The sequence below is a fragment of the Chionomys nivalis genome, chromosome 8, assembly GCF_950005125.1.
Source record: "Chionomys nivalis chromosome 8, mChiNiv1.1, whole genome shotgun sequence".
Taxonomy (NCBI): domain Eukaryota; kingdom Metazoa; phylum Chordata; class Mammalia; order Rodentia; family Cricetidae; genus Chionomys; species Chionomys nivalis.
Genome location: NC_080093.1, coordinates 35,410,924 through 35,438,732, shown reverse-complemented (window position 1 = coordinate 35,438,732; position 27,809 = coordinate 35,410,924). Strand labels below are relative to the sequence as shown.

The 27,809-nt window shown below is 44.7% G+C and overlaps 1 protein-coding gene across 16 annotated transcripts in view; it reads left to right on the top strand.

The window, feature by feature from the left end:
- Positions 1 to 27,809, top strand: part of Trpm3 (transient receptor potential cation channel subfamily M member 3) — a 492,783-nt gene that overhangs the window by 402,449 nt on the left and 62,525 nt on the right. For 7 of the 16 annotated variants that reach the window (XM_057778235.1, XM_057778227.1, XM_057778225.1 and 4 more), the window contains 9 exons: positions 5,103 to 5,138; positions 5,290 to 5,430; positions 7,656 to 7,685; positions 8,595 to 8,884; positions 9,499 to 9,727; positions 12,179 to 12,346; positions 16,389 to 16,529; positions 22,466 to 22,594; positions 27,108 to 27,359. In XM_057778235.1, the coding sequence (XP_057634218.1) occupies positions 5,103 to 5,138; positions 5,290 to 5,430; positions 7,656 to 7,685; positions 8,595 to 8,884; positions 9,499 to 9,727; positions 12,179 to 12,346; positions 16,389 to 16,529; positions 22,466 to 22,594; positions 27,108 to 27,359 (1,416 nt within the window). The remainder of the gene's footprint in view (positions 1 to 5,102; positions 5,139 to 5,289; positions 5,431 to 7,655; positions 7,686 to 8,594; positions 8,885 to 9,498; positions 9,728 to 12,178; positions 12,347 to 16,388; positions 16,530 to 22,465; positions 22,595 to 27,107; positions 27,360 to 27,809) is intronic. The other 9 variants (XM_057778230.1, XM_057778228.1, XM_057778224.1 and 6 more) reach the window with 3 other exon arrangements.

The window sequence follows — 27,809 nt, the reverse complement described above, 5'->3', positions numbered from 1 at the left end:
GTTCTTCAGTGGCAGGTTCCTAACAGGGAGGACCATAGGATCAGAAAATGCAGAGGCAAGGAAAGTTGGGATCAGGCAGTCTTGCATAAGCTGTGCCATACACCAAGCAAGTTCACTAAGAAATAATAGCACCTTCTATACAGTGTGCAGGAAAAAAAAATTAGAGAGTCAGCAGAAAACCATCATACAATGGACAGACTCAGAAAGAAGCCAGTCAAGCAAAACTGCCCAAAGAGAACCAGGGATATTTCAGGTGTACCACAGGCTTGGCAGCACTGATGACCGCAGTCCTTCGGGATGGGGCGGGGGTGTCCCAGGATGAGAAATCTCAGTTCTCCCAGAGCCCTGGCCCCAGGTCATTTTCTGGCCTTTCCAAACATGTTCCTGGTTTTAGACAAGGAACTAAGTTCCTTCTCCATGCATCGTGGACTCAGGAAAAGTTTTAGACTGGTTTGACTCTCCACTGAGAATCAAAAGTACGAGACAAGTACATTATCTTGTAGAAAGTCTCAACTACACTTGACCCTTAGTGAACTGTAAGCAACTCTTGCTATCGTCTTCAAAGTGCTGGAGGCCTGGGAGCTGCTTATAATCGGCCTATTTTAATCTACTGGGCCTTCGTTAAGAGCGAGTAAAGGATGTAAGAACAAAAACAAAAGCCACATCCACCTGAACACACTGGTTTTATTTTTCCTTGCTACTACAAACCTTCCTTCCGTCTCCACACAGCCATATTGAAAGATTGTCCAGCTTTGTGGGCAAAACCCGTAACTCTTGACATCAAGGGAAGCAGACCCTGTGTGTTTGTTTACCCAAATCACTACTTTACTGAGACCCCAGCTTTCCTCAGTCGGTTCCAAGCCACCGTGGCATCTGTGCCTCCAGAAAACCCATTTCCTGTGCCTCCAGCAAACCCATTTCCTTCACACATTCTGCTTTCCCTTAATTCATCCTGACTTCAATTTTTCTGGAAACTACTCTCAGGTGATTAGGGTCCCACTCACTCCGCATATTCTTTGCTAAGCATTTAACTCTTATGTTCAATAAATTATTTCAAGCAGTTTTAAAATAATGAATATGATACCATCTCCTCACCTCAGAGCAGTCTGTGTTCAGCTAGAACATGAGGCTTTCTGTTGATATAACTAGGCTTTGGTCCCAGAATCCCGTTCATCAGTCAACCTAAACCTTGGAACACACGCATTTTCCCTGTCCCCTTTCCTGGCAGTCAGGTCTCGCCTGACTTTCAAGGAGATTTTTGAAGTGATAGTTCCTTGAACAGAAATGATCACCATCTCACATTAGCTTCTCTCAGCTAAATGATCTTTCATAATAGCGTCTTTCTCGGAAGATTTCCAGTCCGCTACAGCAGTAGCCATTAGCCAAAGCTCCTTGAGCTGTCTCCTGCAGTTGTTTGCAATGAGTCTTGTTAGAAGGCAGGCAGCGAATCCTTAAAGTACTCTCTTCCCTTTTTAAACCTTCTAGGCTGTTAATGTACCTTGAAAATGACATAGATTAATAAGAAAAGGATGCTAAGAACATGGGAGGAAGGACCGTTAGCTAAGAGCAGCCTTTCAGAGCAACAGGAACAATAGCGCCAGAGGAGAGTTAGGGGAGCACGCATTGACTCGCTCACTTAGGGACTGGAGTTGATGGCTTTAACGCTCATCCAGAATCGCACTAGACTGGCCTAGCAACAGTTTCTCCTTTTACTCTGAGAGCAGACTGTTAGTAAGAGGAGGGCAAAAATGATGTCTGTGTCTGTGTTTAGTTTCTTCTTTCCGAAGAAATGGAAACAGGAAATAAAGGCTCATCTCTCTGGCTACTGAAGGAAAGGAAGGAATAGCCTTCTCATCTACAAATAGCCACATATCAACAGTTTATGTTCACAGATAAAATGATATGGAAATGAGACTCATTGTTAGGTATTTCTCAAAGACATGAGAGTTTCACATCTGGGTGCAAATTTCTCCCATGGTCCCATAGAACTTTTTCTAATTTAGGCCAAGTACTTACTCAGGGGATCTAAAATCTAGGTTTAAAATCCTAAGAACGTCTTGGGACATTTAATTTTTTAATTAAAGAATATAATAAGTATTAAGGAATACAATAAGCACATCTTTCCTTACAGGCATATATGTATATATACATATATATTATTCTGGGAAAGTTTTAACTGGCAGTCATAATGCAATGTATATACACATACATGTGCATGAGTTAGGAACATAGTTCTGGACTTTAAACATAGTAGATAGTGAGATAGCTCTGAATTGAATGTAAATGATGCCTACAAATTCAAGGATACATTTTGTAATTATCAGATCACCATAAGCCAATCAGGTCATCTCCAAGTCCTGCTGTTCTTTGAAACCAACGGAAATGAGTGAAGAGAAATGCTTCCACGCCAGTCTCAAGACCTCAGATTCTTTCATATCTAGAGAACAATCTACAAACAGTGTGGTAAAGAATCGCTATTCTCCATCCACCAGGAGTTTGAACTGATATAAGCCAAACCAATTCGGTCAAGTGACTTCATGCATAAATCCATCCACTATATTCATGGCTTTCCTGTTAAGCTAGCGGCTCAAGTCTGTCTGCACTCCTTTAACATATGACCTGCCGTTTCAGTCGCTGCCTGCTCGGTCTGTGGCTTCGGATGTTTTAAGTCATAGTTTCTCCTAATACTTCAGATTATCTGTGTGTTCCTTCCCTGCCAGAGGAGGGATTTGAGTAGAATACAGAGGCCACGGTGAAATTAAGATTTCAAGTTCATTTACATGGGAACTAAGACCAGTTTTGCCGAATACAAAAGAGGGGGGATTAGAGAAGGGGGAGGGAGGAAGAGAGGGAAAAAAGAAGGAAGGAAGGAAGGAAGGAAGGAAGGAAGGAAGGAAGGAAGGAAGGAAGGAAGGAAAGAAGGGTAGGGTTTTTGAAATTTTGGATAAGAAAAGGAGATGTTCCGAAGCCCATAAGAAAAATTCATGCAAATTTATAGGAACACTCTTATTTTAAAAAATAAATGATTGCCTGTTTTTTTTTACTTCGCTAGCCTACTAAACCATGGGTGACCTCCTTACTTCCTGAGTGCTCCCCAGAATGAGCCCTAACTAGTGACTATTTTACCCCCATCAAGCCTGTCTGTCCCCCACGTCTTTTCCACACTCTCCTTTGCTGAACCTCAAAATCAGCAATCATTTAAGGCTTTCCACACCCTGAAGAAACAAGCTTGTTTTCAAGGCTTGCTATGTGTTTCAAAGGGAAAAAAAGCAATGTTCCTAAACAGTTCAAACCTGACAACCATACCGTGAGCTGACGCCTAAAGACAGTTCATTCTGAGTCTGAACTGCTCTCAAAGACATCTTTAAGCATGGCATGACTTAAACTTTACCTTCAAGTAATGGTTCAGAGCATGAGGACAACATTCTCAAGTTGTCAACCTGCCTCCCGATCCTCTCTATGAAGTAACTTGAATCTCAGGGCCTGCCCTGTGTTGTTAAGGCATGAAATGGGGGCTCGTTCTTGAGGCTTTGCCCATTGCCAAAGTCATGCCCCACAGGGTGGGAACAGGATTAAGAACAGCAGGCAGCGTAAGAATGACTCTGGTCTCAATTTTTTGAATTCCAATTTGGAAAGGTCCAAAGCAAAGGAAGACTCCTTCAGGAGGCTGTTGTGACTACCTGTTGGGCATTCAAGGTACCACTCACCCCTTCTGCCTCCTCCAGAGCAGGGGAAGCGAGAGCACAGATCCATCCACATCACTTCCTTGACCACCTCCAACCCCACACACCAAACTCCAGAGGACACCAACCCTGAGCACTCTGCGCAGTGCTCTTTGCCCAATGGGTGGCGGTAGAAAATGAAAGCAGTTGGTAGATGCTGATTAACAGTCGGGCTTCTAGAAGCAGGCGGGACCTGAGGAGCGAAGGTCCCTGATTTCTGATTTTTAAAACACAAAGTGAGATATAGAAAAGGATACAGAGTCATGCAGAGTTGAGCTAACAGAGCCTAGCCCCGTGCTGTTTGCCCTGGGGACTCATGTCTCTGGCCTTTCTTGGCATGAATACCTGCAAGCTGCCCTTCGGTCCAACAGTTGTGTCCCAGGATAAGCAATACAGATGCCTCGTCATTGCTGTGTGCAGACCATGCCAAATCAGGGCATCATCCTCAACATATAACATGTATCCAGGATGCAGTTATCCCAACCAGGGATGATGAAGGGAATCTAGCTACTTAATTTTGCTACTGAGAATAGAACACAAAAGCCCAACCCAGGCTGGATCCCAGACACATCAATTTTTTTGTTGTTGTTGTTTCACTGATACATACTTTCAACAACAAAATCCCAAGAACCAACCATACCCCACATGTTATAAAAGACATGGGAAATATAAAAATAAAAAAATTTAAGAAAAATTTAAAACTGTAGGTTTAATGACAGACTACATTGAAGCCTTCTTTAACCAATTAAATGAATTTCCTACTGCCTGAGTCCCATATCACACTCTGGAGATCTGTAAGTGGACTGCTATTGCCCCAAACGAAGCTATTTTGCAACAAAAGGTGACAAAACCACCTAATTTTGTGAAAATTTTAATTCTAATGTTAAAATGTCTTCTCCCGTTACACACACACACACACACGCACACACACACTTTAAGTGCAAGGGACACTCCTACAGTTCCATTCAGACACTATGAAATGCCTTCCCTGATTCCTGTTATTTACCTGGGTTGGGGGAGGGCCAGTATATGTGACCAGCTAACAGAGGTCTTGTGTTTAAGTAGAATTGATCTCTAAGTGGTCCCCGCCCTGGTAGCGACACTCATCTTCTGAGAGGAGTCTTCCTTTTGTGAGTTGGAGGGGGAAACCCAAAGGGCCTACAAGAGGTAGGCCTGGGTCAGAGAGAGAGGCTCAGGAGCATCAGGGGACCCTGCATCTAGAAGCTGGGAATGATAGTCCTTGCCTTGTCTAGCCTGTGTTTCTTTCTGCTACACTGGTGTTTTTTTCTCCCCAGCTGAAGACTTGAATAAATAATTTGATTTTCTGTTATTGCCGGCGATTACCGCATCTTCTTATTTAACTTATGTCTTCTTTCCAAGCGAGAGTATCCAGGTTTCGGTTGGATCTATTTTAAGGTGAATTAATTAACCAGCATAATAATACATTCATGTTTCTTTTTTCATTATAATTTTTACTCTAAAATAGTTACAGAACACTTGCCAATGAACCCCTAGTAAACCACGCCGTCTTTTTGGGTTTGTCTGTTGTTCCCTTCGTCTCTAACAGGGAAACCTGCCCCCAGACTACAGAATCAGCCTCATAGACATTGGCCTAGTGATTGAGTACCTGATGGGCGGGGCTTATCGCTGCAACTACACCCGCAAGCGCTTCCGGACCCTCTACCACAATCTGTTTGGCCCCAAAAGGGTGAGTTTCTAGCGTGTTCTGAGGTTCTTTTGGGGAAGACTAGGGAGGAGAGATTTCGGGTATGGCTTCTTGTCTCCAAGGGAAAACGAATTGAAAAGACAGAAAGTGCACTCCCATCTTTTTCCATCCAAATTATTGAAATTTATTATTAAATATAAAATACTGGACAAACAAATTCTATTTGCTGCTTTCCTTGCGGTGACGGTCCCACTCTGGTCATTCTAGAAACGTCTCTCTAGAGTTACAGTCTGAATAACTGCAGTCTCTCTGCTAGTCTTTCCTTCAAATAAAAACGATCTTCCATTGGGGGAGGGACTTCGTTTTTGAGTTTTCTATCTTGCATTTTCATGTCTGCAGTTCAATTCCAGCAAAAACCTGCACTTTCCTCAGGAGTCCCTGGGTCAGAACTACTATGGCAAAAGAAGTCCAGGCAGGGACAGCTTACACCTATGTCCCACAGGATGGCAATAGGGTTTTTCTAGAACATGTGTTCATGGCTCGATTTCGCCAATGATTACAGTGTTTACGTCTTGAGGACGTTCTTAAGTGAAGCTGTGTTGCGTTTGTGTTCGTTGGTTGTTTGGTTTGTTGTTTGGTTGGTTCATTTTGTGCCTAGCACTGGGATCTAGGAACAGTCCCCAGGTTGCTCCATTGCCTTTCCTCCTGTCAAGCTAAGGCCCCCACAGCTTTAGGCCACTAGCGCTTTCATAGCCAGGACCCTCAAAGGCGTGTATTACTATAAACATAGCTTGGACTTCACTCCCTGAAAGGGGCTGGGGAACCCTTAGGACCCCTAAAAGACACCCGGAGAGCAAGTGACTCTGCTGGTAGTGGGCATGAGATTTTCTCCCTTTTTCTCTCTTTTAAAAAAAAATATTTATGATTTTCTTAATGTTTGGGTTTTATGATTTTTCCCTTTATGTAGTTTTTGTTTTTCTGGGTTTTTGTTAGTTTGTTTTGTTTTGTTTTTTAACAAAGTTTTCCACTGAGGAAAATATTTTGTGGGTCTATTAGAAAACCAGGAGAGGGGAAACAAAATGTTTGAATAAAGACAAAAATGTAGACTTGTAGTAATTTTAGAAGCCAAAAGAGAAAAGGAGGGAGAGAACGTCAAGCTATTGTAACTCATATAATCACATCAAATCACAGGGACTGTCAGCTCCTAATTCTTATGTCCTCAGTAGCTTCCAAAATGACACCCACTGCTCTGATGCACTTACAAGATGGAATTGGTACCCCTGGCCCATGGGTGTTATTTTGTTCTCCCACTCTTAAATACAAATTCCCAAGTGGCCTTTTCCGTGCCCTCAGTTGTGCCCATTTTACAAACACCCAGCAAGGCCAAGGAAGCCACTCCCTGTGTGGGGATGCCCTCCGTGCCACTGAGCAACTCCTGCCACCAACAGCGCCTGCACACCCTTGGCTCTGCTGCGCAACACTGGAAGACAGCCAAAGGAAACATCTAAACAAACATTTCGAATTATACCCCAACTCTCTGCATAATAGAAGTTTTCCAGAGGTTTGAGAAATATCTGGTTTATCTGTTGATTGTTTCATTTTTCATCTGTCTTCTCTGCTCAAACTACTGTAACAAAATACCAGAGGCTAAGGGGCTTATAAACAGCATCGATGTATCTCCCACAGCTCCAAGGTCAAGAACAGGCTGAGTATATGCAGAGACCTGTTTTCTACTTCATAGGTGGCAGCTTCTATCTGTGTCTTCACACGGGAAAAGCCAACCAACTCCCATCAGCCTTTCTGATAATGATATAACTTTCTTCCAGAAGGCATCTTCCATCGTGATCTAACACTCTCCCCCAAATACCCACCTTGTCAATTAGAATTTCATCATCTGATGCAGATGGGTGGGGAGGAAAACACTCAGAATATAATATTTATTCAAGTGCTGTACATCCTGGAGGAGCCAGTGAAGTAGGACAGTCATAGGAAAGGGAAAGAAACTTCAACCCACAAAAGTCATTCTAAACCTTCAATTTTATCTCTTCAGTTTTCTAATTTGCTGTGGTTCACCACAATCACAACATCCCTAACTCTCCTCAATCTTTTCAAAAACATGTTCCTTTTATTGTGTTTACTCAGTGACATAGAATTAATGCTATATGGTGCCGTAGAGTTCTTATATTACTTATTTGCAATATAGTAGAATTCGTTTCTTACCTCAATGAAAAAAAGATCTAACTTGTTCACAACATTTTTTTAAACAGCCCAAAGCCTTGAAACTGCTGGGAATGGAGGTTAGTGTTTGCTCAAATTATTAGTGTCGATTATTCTCTTTCTCACATATTTAAAAGATATATGAGTTCATTTTAATAGTAAGGCTTAGTGCATGATTCTAAAATACGATTTTCCAAGTGCCATGGTGGCAGTTCACAGTAGCTCTTAAAATTCCACAATGGATTTATGTTAGCAGTGGGGGCAAAACAAAAATAAATAAATCCAATTGTAAGTACTAACTTGAAAACCAAGTGCATAAACTCCGCAGGCAAAATCAGTTAGAAATATTTACCAATGCCAACAGATCCAAAGAATTTCATAGATGAAATAATAAAGGTGAAGAAACTTGAGCAGTTTTGTTCCCATCTTTGGTTCATTGTTTATTGTTGTTATGTGAAAACACAAGTATAGAATATCCTTGCTTTTTCAGAAAAAAATATAAGGAGAAAAAAGAAACATGGTAATGCTGTCCATCATGAGATACAGACAGCCACACCTATGGAAGAAGAAACAAACAATAGTAAACAAACAAAAAAAAGGAAGTAAGAAAATGACCTACGAAAACATGTTTGGAATTTTTAAGAGAGACTCTAATTATGTAGCCCAACCTGACCTCGAACTTGCCATCCTCCTGTTTCTGACTCCAAGGTGTTGCTGGGATTTTAGGAATTCACCACCATCCCCAGCTTAGAAAATGTTCTGTTTAAAGTAAAGCATAAACGGACATGTTGGTCGTTGAGTATGCATTTATTAAGTCTTATTTTTATATTAGCCCGAAGGAGCTTGCAAGTCTCTTTAGGACAAGAATTGGTCTGGTTCGTTTCAGTATGATTCTAGAGCTGAGCCAATGGAAGCTATACATAAAATATGTAATGAATTAATATGATTCATTCTTCAACTCAGCTTGCTTTTGTTCTCTAAAATTGCAGGATGACATTCCCTTGAGGAGAGGAAGAAAGACAACTAAGAAGCGTGAAGAAGAGGTGGACATTGACTTGGATGACCCCGAGATCAACCACTTCCCCTTTCCCTTCCATGAGCTGATGGTGTGGGCTGTCCTCATGAAGAGGCAGAAGATGGCCCTGTTCTTCTGGCAGCACGGAGAGGAGGCCATGGCCAAAGCCCTGGTGGCCTGCAAGCTCTGCAAAGCCATGGCTCATGAGGCCTCTGAGAATGACATGGTTGATGACATTTCCCAAGAGCTGAACCACAACTCCAGGTTAGCCAGTCACTCGAGAGGAGGGTGGGGAGAGAAGGAAGGGTAGACTCCAAATGCCAGAAGTGTGGGCTCCACAAAACTTACGGGGTTAACAGGGTCTCAGCACTAGAGCACACAGAGAGTAGGCATGAGTCATTTACCCTTATTGTGCACAATACTGCATAGAGGTACGGAGAGGTTACACTGATTTCATTCATCCTCTAAACTGCCCAAGCAACAGGTCATATCACCATGTACTTCATCCAATTAAGGATAACATCTCAGAGAATCTAAGTAACTTGGCTGAGATCATATATAGTTGGCAAGAACAGATCTGTCATGTTTAAGAAGACACACTACACTCTAACGACTGACTGATTATTCTGCCTCTACCTTCACATGCCCTGAATTGGGGATCTTGAGTGCAGGAATCAAGCTTTGCCCTTCAGTTCTAGACATGGTATCTAGCGAACACTTAACGGATGTTGACTGGGTGGTTTTATGAGCCAGCAGATTTGACATGAAACAGCTACTCCTCACAGCAAGCTACCTTTTATGATTGCACAGTGGGGCTCATCTTTGTTCATGGAAGTCTCCAAGTTGGCCTAAAGACCCTCCTGTGCCTTGTCTTCCAGGGACTTTGGCCAGCTGGCTGTGGAACTCTTGGACCAATCCTATAAGCAGGATGAGCAGCTGGCCATGAAACTGCTAACGTATGAGTTGAAGAACTGGAGCAATGCCACATGCCTGCAGCTGGCTGTGGCTGCCAAGCACCGTGACTTCATTGCACACACGTGCAGCCAGATGTTACTTACTGACATGTGGATGGGCCGACTCCGCATGCGCAAGAACTCGGGCCTCAAGGTCAGCATACCCAAAAGAGATCTGTTGCCATAGCATCCAAGGGTTGGTTGGAGTTTTTTCCAAGCCAGATCTATGGTGGGTCTAAGGGTTATCTTACGTTGGGAGGTGGTGCTAACCCATCACCATTCATTAAAATCTTCTTAGAGATGTGATTTTCATTTAGAGTTAAGGGTTTGAACTTGGGGTCTGTCACATTTAAGAAGGCAGACTACATATGCTATAGTCATTGATTGCTTATTCTGCCTCTACCCTCAAAGTTCTTAGATTGGGGGTCTTGAGGCCAGATCTTAAGGCCTACAAAAACAGAATCTTGTCTCAAATCCAAAGATGCAGAGTACACACAGGTCCCGTGGGGGACACTGTATACTCTTGCACAATCATGCTACCACAGGAGTCTCACCTAATCACCCTTCAGTGCCCTGTGAGGCTGAATACCCTCCTGGTCCCACCCATGCTATTTTGTATTATGTCATATCATAGAGACATGGCCTCTGATAGAATGGGCTTGAGATATTTTAGCTGAACTAAAGTTGAGATAGACTTGTATATCAAGACATTACTCAGAAGAGGTGGGTTCAAAATCAAACCCAGAACCTCACACATGGCAGTGAGCTACATCCCTAGTCCCTGACCTGTTCTCAAATGAGGAAAGTGAGTCACAGGCCAGTCGACACAACCTAAGCCCATTTTCAAAAGGTTTATGTATAGTGATAGATATAGAAATGAACTAAGGAACACCAAGAGGCACACATAGTGTTACGTGTAGTAGTTCTCTTGGGTACTGAACAGACCACGCATGTGACTTGTTCTGGAGAAGAGAATGTTGGGTTGAAGCTTTTGCCTTATTCATTGGCAGTTTTAGAGAAGATCACGGGGTCCCACACATGCCAGGTGAGCTCTCCACCTTTGAGCGACACTTCAGCCCAATTTTTGCTTCCTCTAATCCTGCTAGTTATTTTTCAGGGAAAATGTTAAAATGAAAGAATATTTTAAAAGAGAGAGAGAGAGAGAAGTGAATGAGAGAAAAATGGAAGGGTGTTTGTTTGGTTTAATTTTTATGATGCCAGGTTTTAATTACATGTATTGAAGATGTCAATACAATGTTTTAGCATACACAGTGAAATAACTACCAGAGTCAAGCAAATTGGCACATTCATCATCTTGAAATTATTCTTTTTTGCATGTGGTAGGATTTTCTAGCATCTACTCTCTTAACAAATTAGCTAGTATGTAGTGTGACATCATGACCATGCCACTCATGATACACCTAATCTCTTAACACCACAATTTTGCATCCTGCCCTCCTTGACTGTGGTTTTACTGGACTGGGACTGTTCATCTCACTCCGCCTTTGTTAGGGGCTCTTGACCCGAAGTTACAAAAATGGTTCTATAAAGAACCTGCTGCTAGTAACTGCCAAGTCTGGTCTTAGGTGGGGAGCCAAGCTAGTTCTCGGCTCCGAGGACCGGGCGTTGTACCCTGCAAAGATTGCCAGTGTGTTGTTTGAGCCTCCTAAAACACCTATAATTTAGAGTCAGTTCTGGTCCTTTTCTCCTGACTGGTCTTAAGTCCCCATAGCTATTAGGACCACAAGACTGTCCCTGTGGAGGCATCACACCCACTGTTCCTTCAGGATCTGTCTGAGTCCCTCCCCTCCATGTGGTATCTTCACTGAGGCTCATCTTCGGGAGCCTTATGCACTGGAACTATTTTAGAATAGAGGATACTGTTCTCTGACAATGGAGGAGATCACTCTACCATGAGAAAGGCCTGTGTAATGAACATCCTGTCACTGAGATTCACACACAGTGTTTACACATGAGAGTAATGCAGTGTTGGCCTTTCTGGGGCTCTTGTGCAAGGAGACTAACTATTCTCCATGAATACCAAGATATCTGTGGGAAGGGATGGTTCTGTTTGGACATTAGCTATTGCCAGTAGAATGTTCTACAGTAGATAAAATGATTTTCTACATGTGCCTTCAAGGTCAATCCAGAAAGCTTTACTTCATAGAGGTCATCAGCTAGCATATCAACTCTACTTGACCCATTTACAAATAAATGCCAGTATGTATATGAATTGATTTTACAAGGCCAAGTTCTGTCTAATGATCAAATGAAAATCTCCTATTTTTTTCACCTTTGCTTTGAATAAGATCTTTCTCCTCAGTTTCCCCCATAAAGTTAGAATTAATCGGGTAAGATATATTTGAGTAAAATAAGTGTTTCCTACATGGGCCAAAAAGTCACCTTCTTGTATGTTTAGATCTCCAGATTTCCACATCTATGTTCAGCCAGTACAACACCTGTGCGTAAGCATGCATGTGCACACACACACACAGACAGACAGACACACTCGTATGCCACACCCCAGGTTCTCAGATTCTAAGCAACCACCCTAATCTTAATCCTTTAAATGTGATTATTATTATTATCATTATTATTACTTTAGGTAATTCTGGGAATTCTACTTCCTCCTTCAATTCTCAGCTTGGAGTTCAAGAACAAAGACGACATGCCCTATATGACTCAGGCCCAAGAAATTCACCTCCAAGAGAAGGAGCCAGAGGAGCCAGAGAAGACCACAAAGGAGAAAGATGAAGAGGACATGGAGCTAACAGTAAGAAAACACTATGGCGTTTTTCTCCCAAGCCACTCACGCACTGATATTGCTGAGGTTCAATAATGCTTGAGATAGGGGTTTCCCGGCTTCCTGCCAGGTATAATCATATAAGTGTTGAGATTACAGTACCATAAAAGTTTCCTCTTTGTGCACAAACAGCAGGGCTATAGGATCCAACTGTATGTGAAGTCCTTCTGCCAATGATGCTACAAAACAAATCAGTGAAATTCAAAGCCAGGTGACCTCAATTTTCCAGGCAAGCATCCATTGAGAAACATGACGATGTGACTGGCAAGAGAGAGAGGGAAGCCATGAGCTGTGAGCAGCCAGCTCTGCTGAGCTGGGGCCATTCTGCTGGTCAGAAGCTAAGACTGTATCTGTGTTCAGAGTCAAAGTCACAAACCCATCACTAATTGAATTTTGAGGTTTGTGGAAAGCTTTTATTAGCGCTTCCTGGTACAATTATAGAACATGGATGCTTTGTTCTGCAGTGAGAACAAGACAGCTGTGCACGGAAGCACTTCCCGCAGCCCCCACCCAAGTGACATGACTGCCACTGGCTTGTGTCCAAAGGCTAAAAATAGCCTGTGCCTGTGCTATTAAAGGGACAAACAGGATTTCATAGCTTGGGAAAACTGCATCAAACAGCAACTCCACAGGGTCAGGTCTGAAGCACCTCAGCCTCCCTCAGCACCCTAGCCCCTGAATCTAGGAGTAATGACCCAGAGGAAACTGTAAGAGGAAAAGATGAAAATTGGGTTGGTTCAAGTGATACAAAGACTTTGCATGAGTCTCATCACTGGCACCACCACGAGACAATCTTCCTCGATAGGCAGTGCTTATTTCTAGAAACTCCTTCCTGGGAATCTGTTGATAGATATGACCCTTCGCTCACCGGATGAAAAGCCAATTTTTGTTTCAGTTCCAAGATCTTTGTAAAAACCTAGGTAGGCACCTGCCCTGCCCTGCCTTGCGATAGCAGCACACTGCCTTCCCTGTAGAGCATGTCATAATTTTTGTCTCTGAATGCCTCAATAAAATGGTTTTTAAATCATGGTTAGTGTGGATTCTGGGTTCTTCCTGGCTGTCTCAACAGAAAGGTAAAGAGTATGTGCTTTAGAGTCAGAATCTTGTACAGTATGATGTTTTATTCTTTTGGCTTTTTTGGAGGGCCAGCTCCCAAATAAATCATACACAGAGGCTGATTTTTAGTTATGAATACCTGGCTTTAGATTAACTTGTTTCTTGGCAGCTTTTCTTAAATTATCCCAACTACCTTTTGCCTATGGGCTTTTATCTTTCTCTATTTCTGTATTTCTTCTTTCTCTGAGGCTTGCTGTGTAGCTGGGTGGCTGGCCCCTGATGTCTTCCTCTCCTTGTTCTCTTGTTCCTCTTTCTTCCTTGGTTCTCCTTCTGTTTACTCTCTGCCTGCCATCCCCACCTATCCTTGCTCCTGCCTTGCTATTGGCCATTGGGCTCTTTATTAGACCAATCAGGTGTTTTAGACAGGCAAAGAGCCACAGCTTCACAGAGTTAAACAAATGCAGTACAAACAAAAGTAACATACCTTCAAATAATATTTTCCAACAATCCTGCCCCTTCACCTACTTGCTATGTAACCTTAAACACAATTTCATCCCATCATTAGTGGAAGTAGAGTTTTGTCTGCCTTGCGGGTGATTGTGTGGTTTAAGAATAAACCACTTAGACACATAAACATAAGCTACTTAGACTAACAACTAGGCATTAACAAATGTTTGCTTATGTTGTTGAAATGGCACTGCATACTCTCTCTGCCTTCGCCATGGGACCACATCATGCCCATCAGGTACACATTGTTCTACTTCCCAGATTAGAAAGCAAGGACTCAGAGATTAAATTGCCCACATTTAGCCAGCTGGTTAGTTGCAAAGGTGAGATTAGAATCCAAGCATCCATACTCCATTGGCTGTTGTTACACATTTAACAACCTCAGCCAGTTGCCAAGGGCAAGAGAGAATTATTTTCTGTTCTCTGATGGTCCTGCTTGGTAGATTTAGTTCCCCAGAGTAGAGAGCCTCCAAGAGATGCCAAGTGTCCCAGATCAAGTATGGTGTGGCTCCCTCTCAGGCAGCCTCCTGGGAGGACAGTCAGAAGCTGCATGATGCTCACTGGATCTGAGTATAGAAGAAGAAAGGCCCCTTGTCTACTAAGGGCTTTGGGGACTATGATCCTTCAGAAAGTCACTGTAGAAGACGTCTCTCAAGTCTCAGAGCAAAATGGGCTTGCCAGAGAATATATCCTAACATTTGTGAGTGTCATACAGTTCGATGAGCTGGCTATGAAGAAATCATTGAAATATTTGAAACTTATATTTGTATGTATTGTGTCAGGTGGTTGAAAACTAAGTCATGTGGAAGTTATCTATGTCCTCAACTTCACTACAAATTGCAAACACTGCTATAATTAGATCTCTTAATTTGAAACTTAAATGCCAAGTACTGTGTCTTATCCCAAATCCTTGTCAATTCTGAGCAGCTATAATGTATGTCTTATCATAGACTCATACTTATTGAGTTTCAGGCTAGGGGGGTTGACTTAGCAGTTCAAGTCCCCAGTCCCACATAAAAAGCTGACTGTGGTCACATGTGCCTGTAATCCAAGTGCCAGGATGGGTAGGCAGAGACAGGAGGTTCACTGGGGCTTGCTGGCCACCAACTAGCTTCAGATTCAGTGAGAGACCCTGCACCAAGGGACTAGAGAGTGACAGAGTGGGCCACCTACTATTCTCTGGCCTCTGCATGCACACATATGTACATACGTCACCCATTCACCACATAATTGCAGAAAAGAAAAAACTCAATTTCCCAGCATTGTATGATTAACCTCCTATGTCTTATAACAATGTGGAAGAATTAAAGCCAATACTTTGTCCTGCTATAGATTCTCATAGCATGCACACCTTTCTGGTGAGGGACCTTTAGGTGAGAGTATCTAAGAAGGTCAGAGCTCACTTTGAAGACTACCTAGTATTTATGGACCACTCAATTAGGTGCCAGGTGTTAATGCATAGGCCACCAAGGACCATAGCCCAACTTATAGCTAAAGAAAATAGGTCTCAGAGAGGTTAAAATAGCTTGCCCAAAGAGTGCACAGATCCTGAGTGTTCACCTTAGAACTCACCCTCCCGTCTGTGTCATGCAAAGCCTACAAGCCTTCACTGTTAGGCTCTTTAGTCATCTCTGGGACATCCTGTTGCTTGCTACCCAGACAGGGTGTGTCTTCCTGTCTTTAGATTCTGCTGTTTTTGCAATATTTGATCATTATTGTTCATACGGCTACTGTTGTGATGAACAACAAGGAGATGCATGTGTTTGGAGCTCTCCAGCAGCTTAGAGATGAGGGCCATTGCAGATCAAGCTTGCTTCAAACCCTTCCCCTAATCCATCTGGTTGAAGAGGAAGTCAATGTACCCAGAGTTAGCACAAAATTGATAACAGCAGTGATTCTAATCGTACAAGGTTTAAAATGGAGGGACCAATGCCTGTGCTTTGATATGGGTTGAGATATTCCTAGTCTAACTAAACTCCAAGCACTTCAGATGGCTTATAACATGCCCAATCAATCTGCTTTTGACTGGGAAGTCACTAGCACGGGGTAGACAGAATTTGAATCCAGGTCTTGCATGTCTTATATACATATGGGAAGAAAGTGACAGAATTGGGACAGATACCTGTAGCCTGGCCTTCCCAAACAGTGCTTAGTATCCCTCGAAGAACTCTATGTATATCTTACTGCCTACTCATTCAGAGGGTCCATGATGTAGAAGAAAAGAAGGCTCAAGAAATAAGCCCCAAACCTTCCATTCTTCAAAGAATTACACAGCTCATACAAATATAGTGCAAACTCACACATAAGAAAGGCAAGCCTTTCTACTCTCTGGTGTGGAGCTTGTTTTCTTGGGTTCTGTGATCTCTCAGGCATCATGAACATCCACTCCTCCTTTGCAACATGGCCTACAGAACCCAGCCATGATGGTCTCTGTTCTCTCCCACTGTAGGCAATGTTGGGACGAAACAATGGGGAATCATCCAGAAAGAAGGATGAAGAAGAAGTCCAAAGCAGGCACCGGCTAATCCCCGTGGGCCGAAAAATCTATGAGTTCTACAATGCACCCATTGTGAAGTTCTGGTTCTACACTGTGAGCATTTTCCTTCCCCCTTTCTAAAAGGCTAGCCTCAGGGGTGGGCGGTCCTGTCTCGGGTACCTGTGTGGCTTTCTCTGAGCAGCACTGTAAGTACCACGCGTGCAGGAATGGAAGCTCTGTGACCTTGTTTTTCCTACAGCTTCACAAGATCTGCGAGCTTTGGGGGGGCAGCTTCTATAGACTGCCTTTCTGCTCGCCACAGAAGGTAAAGGAACTGACAGGGGTGAGAAGTAATAGAAACAGATGTGCTACGTGTATGAGTTAGTTTCACATGCAAACAAATGTCCTCTTCCAGAACATTCCTGTGTTGCCGCACGAACGAGAACTAGGACAGAGTAACCAATTACAGATGCTCAACCTGGGCTTCAGGGGAACATGGGGGGGGGGTCATATGTAGCACCTCCAGAGACTGACAGCATCTATAAGTAACAACTGCCAACTTGGTGATGACATCAGTCACACTTTCTTACTCAGGCAAAATTAAACAGTGTGCATCTCAAAGCACGAAAACCTCCAGCCCTGGTAAATATTCTCCAGGAATCACACCCTACATGCACTTCCTGCCTCCAAAGTCACGGGCTGTCCCTGAAATGGCATCAAATATCATAGATAGGGACATTGCTACGGTTCCCTTTTCCTTTTCAGTGACACTTTCCAGTGGTTCTCAACTGCTATAATGCTGTGATTCTTTGATACAGTTCTTCATGTTGTGGTGACCCCCAACCATAAAATTATTTTCATGGCTACTTCATAACTGTACTTTTGCTACTGTTACGAATCTGTGTTTTATGGTGGTCTTAGGTCATCCCTGTGAAAGGGGTCACCCCCAAAGGGTCATGACCAACAGGTTGAGAGCCCCTGGAGCTTAAAGTGGTTCTGTCCAGCCTGCTGGAGCTACGCCAGTTGAAGGACAAAGCTTCTGTGTTTCTAGACTTTCTCACACCAGCTGCAGGGCAGTCATTTGAGTCAACAACAGGGCAATCTAGATCTGAGGACAAGAGGGGCTCAAATGACCGTGGACGTGGCTTCCTGTGCAGTCCAGGGTGTTATTATTCGACACTGGCTTTAGAGCAAGACTTCACAGCCTCAGCACTGGTAATATTTTAGCTAGGATCCTTCTTTGCCATGCAGCAGCATCCCTGGTCTGTGCCTACCAGATGCCAGAACCACACTCTGTCCTTTAAGGATGACAGCTAAAATGTCTGCAGGCATTTGTGGGGTGAAAACTACCACCAGTTAAAAGCCGCTACTTTAAAGAATGATTTTTAATAGAATATGAGAGAATATGAAGACACACATGCCTATTCATTTTAGTAAAATAAAATTCCAAATGTATTGACATCCCCAAATCATACCCACCTCAAAATAATATACATCCAAAAATTCAGTTTACATTTTTTATAGCGTTTCTTTCAAGCTTGCCCTGTAGAAAGCAGCATAGTTGTGTAGCTGTGACTGCATGTGATCTGAAAAGAGGCAAGTGACATATAGGTCTACCTGTGTCCCTCTGTGCTGTGTGATTCCAGAAAACTTACTTTCCCATTCTGTCCATCTGTAAGATAGAGAGAAAAAAAACTACATAATATGTGAAGATTAGTGTGTTGACGGATATAAGACACAATAATGTCTGGATCCATAAGTACAATGTGGAGGAACTGGTGTTGCTCCTAAACTCGTCACATTTCTGAGAGGGAATCGATGCTAGATACATCTGTCCATGCCACAAGAGAAGTATCATTTATTGAACAGCTACTGTGTGTAAGCAAGGATCCAGATGCTTCCTAACCTCCCTGAGACTGACAGTGAGTTCACCAATGTAACATCTGTCCCTCCTTTTTATGCCCACATCTGCCCTTCTTTTTCTATTCTCCTGCCTCAGTTGTCACAACCAAAAAAGTGTGTGTGCATGGGGGGGGGGGTATTTGAAAGCTATAGCTGCAGAGGAAACTCCACTCTTATGGTCTACACGCTGGAACTCAATTTTGCATTTTGATTTCATTTATTCTCTGACACCATGCATCACACCCAGGGATGCTAAGTGAGTGCTCTACCATTAAGCTACAACCCCAGCCTGTTTTTGTTTGGTTTGTTTTTAACCTTTCTTAAAAAGGTTGAAATAAGTTTTTTTTTTAAAAAAAAAAAAAAAAAAAAAAAAAAAAGATCAGTTTGTGAAAGATGAACTTCAAACTTCAAATTTCAGTGTTTACTACACCTGGCCACACATGTGCACTAACAAAAAAAGTTAATTATGACCATTAAAAACAAAATCCTCTTGGCCTACAGAACCCTGAAGATTCGCCATGTGGCCTTTTGTGAACGTTAGCAGATTCCTGGTCTAAAGCATAAGAGAAACTGGTGTAAGGAATTACATAAAGATTAACCAGCACTTGGTTGAACACTGACCTCAATTAGCCTTCCAGGTCTCTGCTCTTTCCTCTTCAGTGGGGCTCAGCATGCCCATCATCTGAGCTTCTTGATTCTCTTGCTCCCTGTTGACCCAACTAAGGCAATTTTCAGCCTCAAATGCTTTCTCATCACCAGTACCCTGGCCAGTGGCTGTCATCCTTGGCACCTCTGTATCAAGGTCATTGGAATCACCCACTACACTTTTGGTTCTGATTTTTTTTAAGCCACGGTCTCACCCAAGTTGTCCTTAAACTCCTGATCCCCTTGTTTCCACCTCTCAAGGACTAGGATTATACGCATGTGTCAAGTCCATGTGCTGGATCACTTTCAAAACATGCTTTCACCATGGTCAAGGCAACTTAGAGAAGCAAGCATGTAAGTAGGCTTATGGTTTCAGAGGATTAGAGTCCACGATGAGGGAGTGAGGGCATAGTGGCAGGAACAGCAGAGAGAGAGAGAGAGAGAGAGAGAGAGAGAGAGAGAGAGAGAGAGAGAGAGAGAGAGAGAGAGCTCCCATCTTGATCTGCAAGTAGGAGGAGAGAGAGAGAGCTCAAAATACTGTGAGTCTCTTGAACCCTCAAAGAGCCACTCACTGGAGACCAAGCATCCAGACATATGAACTTATGGGTGCCCTTGTCATTCAGACCACCACGGGAGCTGTATCTTTGTCATTTGGGGTTAGGTCTTCTACAACTGTCCTGGTTAGCCTTGGTAAATCCATCACACTAAATCCCCCAGTTAGGTTTAAACAATTCCAGCAATTTGTGTTCAAACGTTGACAAAACCCAGGCCTCAAGGTAAACGGATTTCTGGAAATGAGTGCCAAGCTGTTGAGACCCCAAGAATGCTTAACAACAAACTTCGTCATCAGATTGATGGTCACATTTGCTGTAACCTGTGTTCTGTTAGAATACTTTGCTCTGATTTCCAGAAGTGTCCTTTCCTCCTCTCTGACATTCTACCCAAAGGGAACACCCACCTCACTCCCCTATGACCTTTTGACCTCATCTCAGCTTTCCAAAGGAACAGATAAGCAGGTGGGTCCCCTTCAGTTCCAAGATAGAAGGAAGCAGAGATCCAATTGGTTCACAGGCCCTGTCTATGCAGAGAACCTTTCTCAGTTATGAGCTGTAGAAGATTCAGGTTCAAGGTACAAGCGACCACAGGTCAGAGGACATGATGTGCACTGTGGGTTTCCCCAGCAGTGACAAGCTCTTCCCCAGAGGCCCTAGGTTAAGTGACTTACACAAAATGACATGCATGGGCTGAAACTTAAACCCAAGTGCCACTCCAAGTTTCTCTGCCTCCCTTCCTTCTCCAGACACACCAGACCTGAGTTCAGAGGGTGGACCCTGTTAGTAGAGTTACTTAAGTTCTAAGACACGGAATTTCTGAAGAAATGAGTTTATGTGTCACTGGGTCAACATGTGACTAGAGGAGACAATGCCTTGGAACGTTTTGCATTGAACTTCGTAAAATGCTAAAAGCAGGGCACTTAAGAGTCACTCCACCTTGAAGCAACAGAATTTTATTCAATAAAAGGAAGGAAGTGACCAGGAAGATGGAAGCGATGCCAGGCAGAAGGAAATAGTGTGTTAGTCTCACCAGCGGACTCCCTTCCTCTGTGTTTCATAGCTCTGCATACAAGGACCGCAGAGCCATGCCAGTGTTTTCTTGATCATAACCTGTGAGCCAAGTCACACTCAAAACCAGTTTTTAAAGGATGCCTCTCCCATGAGAAAGTTCCCTGATTCACTAGTGGTTCTGAAGCGGGGAGCTGTGGGAACCTAGGCCTGGGTTGATGTGACAGTACTCATGGGGATAGAGAAGATCAAATTGCCCAGGTGGGGGAGTTCAGCTAACCCTCGGCAGCTGCAGCGCTCGCTCACTGCCACAATCTGATTGTTCCAGATGCCATGTGCCTTACTTCTGTCATAGGAAGGGCTGGCTGGGAAGTAGCTGGCCGTGGTAGAGTGTTTGCCTACCATGCCCAGGTCTCAACTTATCAGAAAGGGAATTCTGTGCCACAGTTGTGACTGGCCATGTATATCAGTGTAACGGGAATGTCAGAGGTACATTTGATTCCCATTTAAAAAGTCTGTTTAGTTTGTAAAAACGAAGGGAGAAGCCCATTGATACACATCTCTCTGGGCCCATATCACTGATCTCCTCACCAGGCTGCAGTTTCTACCACCTATCTTGCCTTTGCAGCCCCAAAGTCACCCAATGGCTTCAGCATCTTAAATTCTCAATCCTCCTGCCCACATGCTGCCCTGTTCATTGCCACACCACCCCCAAAGAATACAGATTTGAGTCAGCTCACTCTGGGTCCCTGCTCACAGCCCCTGAGGCCAGTCAGTACCTTGCTCAACTTGAAGCATTGCCAGCAGGATGTTTCGCCCATCTGCCATCCCCCTCGGGGCAAATTTTCTTAGGCAAGAGCACCACTAATTCTTTTCTTTCCATGTTGACATCACTGCATCTTTCAGTAGCAAATTAAAAGCCTGGGCCCTGAGGACTGTTTCCCCACATCTAGCATTCCAGCCAGTCACATCAGGACTCAAACTCCAGATGCTGGTGCCTCCGGAGAATTAAATCCACAACAGGCCACACACCCCACGCCTTCCTGTAAACTGATTTCTTTTCTCTTGTTTTGTTTCAAAGAAACAGAACACAAACTCCAATGTTCCGAGCAGGGTAGGGAAGGATGACAGTCTACAGTGGGAAAGAAGTCAAAACCCTCCCTAAGAAGCCAACCACTGTAGGTCAAAAACATCCACTCAGGAGAGCAGGGGTGTGGGTCCTTAAGATTAAATCTAGGCTACTTACGCTGTGGTTTTACCAACTTCTAAGTAGTCTATGTGTCTTCCTTTCCTTCTGGTGGGCATTATCCTACCTGGAATCTTTCAGAGGAAGAAAAAGTATACTGCATCACCTTAGTATGGAAAGCCATGTCTACGCCTAAGCAAGAAGAGCCCTGGTAGGCCAGGTTCTTTTCTAAGCCAGAGCACTGGAACACACACACACACACACACACACACATACTGATGATTGCCACACAAATTTTTACACCATGACACAAAGGTATAAACAAGATCCTAGGGTCCCAGAGACACTATAAAGGTAAAAAAAAAAAAAAAAAAAAAAAAAAACAAAAAACAAAAAACAAACACATTGCATATGCAATTATTTTAACTATTACAGCCTTTAAGAAAAAAAAAATGTTTGAGGCAGAGATGGCTCAGCAGGTAAAGGCACTTGCCATCAAATCCAAAGACCTGAGTTCGAGTCCCAGAACTTGGTAGATGGCGAGAAACAACTTCTGAAAATTGTCTTCAGACCGCCACAGGAATGCACATAGAAAATAAATAAGCATTCTTTGTTATTTAGAATCTGTATTTCAGTTCCTCATGGACTCCCTGTCCTGCTTACTGACCTTGCTCGGTGCTGCCACGCAGTGGTCTTGCCCAGGGCGCAGCCCCCAGGCCTCTGCAGTTAGACTCCTGTGCTGTATTTCCTTGCAGCTGGCATACATCGGCTATCTGATGCTCTTCAATTACATCGTGTTAGTGAAGATGGAGCGCTGGCCTTCCACTCAGGAATGGATCGTCATCTCCTACATCTTCACACTGGGAATTGAGAAGATGAGAGAGGTAACTGCTTCCTAACAGAAAACGGGAGGGAAATGGTGGTTCATCATACCTGAGGATAGAGACGCAAGAAGGCTGCTTGGGATCCAAATTAAACCCCAGACAGGGTTCTGTAAGGCTGCTGGAGGCTGCTGCTTTCCCTCTTTGTCAAACCTAGAGAGGTTTCCTAGGGAAATTCAGTCTATTTTCTGCTCACGTGCCTTTTGCCCCAAGACATCCTCCAGAGGGCTTCAATATCATTTACACCTCCCTCTTCTCATCTCTATGAAAATGACTTTTTAAATTTTGCTATTTTTAACTCCCATTTCAACTCCTTACTTGGGGTCTCCTTGGACACTGTCCACCAATCCAATATCAAGCTCTCCAAATGTGTTCCCGCAGCTTACTGTCAAGCTCAATGACCTGCATTCAATACCCAGAACTCTCATGGTGGACAGAGAGAGACAACTTCAGCAGCACGGGGGAGAGGGGAATGACACACTGCATTGTTGATTCCTTCTTGGTGTCTACCACCCCCACACTGGGCATCCGCCAGCCCTTCCACCCCTAGGGAGCACCGTGGAGGATGGAACTCAGTTCTGGTCTCTTGTCACCTCCTTCCATTTAGCCTAAGAGGAGTCACTGAAATGCCACCTCCTTTATGATTTGTTTGAAGTCAAAGCTAACCTTGGGGACAGGAAATCTTATTCATTGCTAAAAAGAAATGAGCTATGAGGCAATGGGAAAACTTACCTATGTGTTACAAAGAGAAAAATGTCTGAACAGGATACATTCTATATGATTCCAGCTATATGAAACCCTGGGGAAACCTAAGGAGATGGGGGGTGCTATGGAGATGGGGGGTGCTATGGAGATGGGGGGAGCTATGGGGATGGGGGAGCTATGGGGATGGAGGAGCTATGGGGATGGGGAAGTATGGGGATGAAGGGGAGCTATGGAGGATGGGGGGAGCTATGGGGATGGGGGAGCTATGGGGATGGGGAAGTATGGGGATGAGGGGGAGCTATGGGGATGGAGGAGCTATGGGGATGGGGGAGCTATGGGGATGGGGGAGTTATGGAGGATGGGGGAGCTATGGGGATGGGGGAGCTATGGGGATGGGGAAGTATGGGGATGAAGGGGAGCAATGGGGATGGAGGAGCTATGGGGATGAGGGGGAGCTATGGGGGTGGGGGAGCTATGGGAGTGGGAGAGCCATGAAATGGTAAGAAGGTTGACGGTTGCCCAGGGTTGGACATTAGAAGGATGGTAAGTGAAGCCCAGAGCTTCTAAGAGTACAAAAGTATTTTATATGCTACACTAGTGATGGACTCATATCATTCTGCACACGTTCAAACCTATAGAATGTTATAGAATGTACCCTACCAACAGTGAACCCTGATAGGACCTGTAGTCTTTGCGTGATGGAGGCTGTTAATAATGGAAGAGGCTGTGCCTTTGCAGGGGCCAGGAGACACCAAGGAAAGTGCTTTTTGTGAACTTAAAACTGTTTTTTAAACTTAAATAATTAAACAAAAAAGAGGAAGAAAAGCTAACCCCAGTGGTCCCGAGATTCCAAGCGCTTCTAAAATCTATGTGGTCAAGAAACAGTCCACAAGAGGGCGCAACAATCCTGCTCAGTGCTCCCCACAAACTCTTACCTCACCAGAGAGAACCTGCAGGGAAGACAGGTTTGCAAGGTGAGGTGACTCCTCTGCATGTTCCCAGAAACTGCAGTGAGTGGGAGGGGCCTTTTCAGTAGGGAAGGATCATGTCAAGCCTGTACAGCCCTGGGCGCCCCAGCACAATCCTGGTTTCTGTATTTTAGTGGGTGGGCAAAGAAGGCAATGGGGCTACAAACCCACCTTCATCACCCAGACAGATTCAAAGAAGAAAGACGCCGTATCCATTAAATGTGACTGCATTGAGATTTAAACACACACACATACAAAAAGAAAGAAAAAACTCGCCAGCACCTTTCTCTGGGGCTATGTGGGAGTTATTTTGATTCTAATTAGTATTTCCCCCTCCTGAGAGCTTGGGAATGGTACACAAGTCCCAACAGATTAGAGACTAAGGACTAAGGCAGCGAGACGCCTTGTGCTGCTCCAGCCTGTTCTCCGCGCTGTGCCCCACCATTCGCGGTGCCTCCCATCGCCTGAACAGTGCAGTGGACTTGGAAACTGAAAAACAGTAATAAATTTGCCTGGGACTTTGTGTCGCTCTGAGAATCAAGCCTGCTCCCGCCAGGGGCCCTGCCTCTGTGTAGTGCCAGCTGGCACTCCCGAGACTTCACACCCAGCCACATATTCCTTCCCCATCACAAGCAGAGGAGGCAAAGACTAGAGTGTGGAGACTGGAGGCTGTCCAGGGACTAGGCTGGAAGAAGATGGGGAGCAGCCTGTACTCCTCGGACTGTTCTAGAAAGGCTGCCAAGCGGGCAGGCTGCCAGCAACCTCCAGGCCCGGCCGTCCACTTCTTGTGAAGCTGCACGTCACGGCAGGCAGGGTGGGGCTTCCGATACTGGGTCAGGGCTGGGTCAGCTGAGAAGTGCTTGCCGCTGGGGGAAGATGTGAGAAGTGGGGTCGTGGCCATTTTTGTGCGTGATCTTTTTCTCGGCAATTGGTGAGGTCGCCTCTCACCCCATGTCCCTGCCTTGAACTCTGGAAGGAGTGGCTCGGCTATTGAGTGGGTGACAATTCCCACAAGCACCGGCCTTCCCGCCTCCTTGTGGTTGGCACACAGGCCCTCGGGAACCCAGACGCAAGATCCTGGAAGCATGGAAAAGTTCGCATGCTTCCGTGCCTCCCAGGCAAACACCAGGAAGGCTGTGGTTTCATGTGCTGCCGGTCCCATTCTGTTCTCCACATACTTCTGCACGTAGTCACCCGAGCCAGCCGCAGCAAACCCTTAATCGTATGGAGTTGTTTACAGCAAGCCTTAGTAGACATTATCTCACCCAGTTCTCCCCCAAGTCTGTGAGGTCAGTGACAGCCTTAATCGCATCCATCCCCGCTTTACGGGTCTGGGAAACAAGAAGGAGCAATTGTTTGGTATGCTAGGGCTAGAGAAGAGAGCGGGGGTTCGAAACTTGTTGGGTCATCTGAACCGCTCTTCCCTTTCCACTCCCCCGTGATGCTCTACTGTGTCCCTGGATACCAAGGCCTGTGCTACAGGCTGGCTTACCAGTGATGGGGCAGAGGAGGGGCTTTCCTCCCTTCCCCCTTTTTTCCCTTCTCTCTTTCCTCACTGTCTCCCTCATCTATCCTCTCTCTCCCCTCTCTCCACGTGAACAAGTGGGTGGACTTCTCAGAGGCCTGGCCCATCCTCCTTGCCCCTTCTTCCCCATGCACATGAGCAATTTGTATCTAGTTAAGCTGGAACTAGAGGCTGAGGAGCTGACAGGACAGCAACAGCTGCAGGGGATACTGGTGGGTAGGTAAGACAGTAGATGTCCCAACATGGTCGCTGGGAGCCTGCAAGGACAGCGAATCCCCTGGCCCAACCCCCACACCTGCTGAAGTAGGAAGTCAGTGGCCCGAATCAGGTATCTGTGTTTTGGAGCAATGGAGGCTTCTGCAGCTGGAATGGTCAAAAGAGGCCTTCCTAGGAAGAGGACAGCTGAATAAAGAGCTTAAGATTAAGAAGGAGTGAAACATGCAGACTCTTGGAGAAGAAAGTCCCCAGGGGAAGGAATTACGCGCAAGTGTCCTGAGCTCAGGCTGAACTTGCTAAGCCTCCAAGCAAGTCAGTGTGGCTATGGGGGCAGAAGGACTGAGAATGCGGTGGGATGTGAAGTGAGCCACGGGGAGGAGCCTGGCTTCTGGTCTGTTTATAATGAAAGCCATCAGAAAGTCTGAGTATATACTTACCGTGGTTTGCTTGTCCCTCGTCTCATTTTTTAAAGAAATGAGGTATAATTTACTGGTAATGAAAGGAACCCCCGCTTAGGGTCCAGCTTGATGAGTCTTTGCTTACACCGTCAGTTGTGTATTCATCAACCACATCAAGGGTTAGGTCCTTAAAGAGCTTACTGTGTGTTGCTCAGAAACTGGGCAGTAGGCTGGTGGTCATAATGACAGCAGGTATGTCCTGAGAAGACCGCAGCAGCCATGTGCCTGTAATGGGACTTAGGATTCAGTGGCAATCATGGAGATGATGATGAGTCATTAATGGGGTTGTACTTCGGGCAATGATTTGGGGACACAAGAGAGGAATGGAGGTGTCCTGTAGGAGCGGTCCATGTCACTCAGTCCTGAAGGCTGGTTATTGAGGTGATACGGGTATCTATGTAATGTTATAGCAAAAGCCTGCAGTGGCTCAACATTGCCGGACCATCCCAAGAGTCAGGCCTGTTGTTTACATCTGTGCACATCTGGATTGCCTACGTTTAGTTCAGTTATGCATCCCTAGCATACAGGTATTCAACGAGACACAGGTCTCGATAGCCCCTTCCATCAGCTGACAGACCCACTGCTTCCCAGCGGAGCTGAAAGGATACAAGAAAGCAGGCCTAACCCTCTCTGCTGCCTTCCAGATCCTGATGTCAGAGCCTGGCAAGCTGCTGCAGAAGGTGAGGGTGTGGCTGCAGGAATACTGGAACGTCACCGATCTCATCGCTATCCTTCTCTTCTCGGTGGGAATGATCCTCCGTCTTCAAGACCAGCCCTTCAGGAGCGACGGGAGGGTCATCTACTGTGTGAACATCATTTATTGGTACATCCGTTTGCTGGACATCTTCGGCGTGAACAAGTATCTGGGCCCATATGTAATGATGATAGGGAAAATGGTAAGCAAGGGCATTTGGGGCGTGGTCACCCTTCCCCGGAGGAGGATCCCTGATAATAGAAAGAGAGTGTGATTCATTTGGATTTGCCACTGAGGTCTGCATGAGATGGCCCCAGGGGTGCTTCAGGTTTTTTAATTTCCTTTAAGTGTTTGCAAAGTTGACTCTATTGCTATATAAAAACTAAAGAAAGCAATCATCAGCTGCCTTTTTTTCGAACTGAAGCATATGGAAAGATCACTTGCTTTATGGCAGGCACTGGCTTAAGAGCCCAGCAAAGGCAAGCAGTGGTGGTGCACGCCTTCGATCCCATCACTCAGGTGGCAGAGGCAGACAGATCTCTGAGTGTGAGGCCAGCCTGGTCTACAGAGCAGGTTACAGGATGATCAGGGCTACACATAGAGACCCTGGCTAGGAAAAGAAAAGGAAAAATAGTTGAGCAAAAATGACATT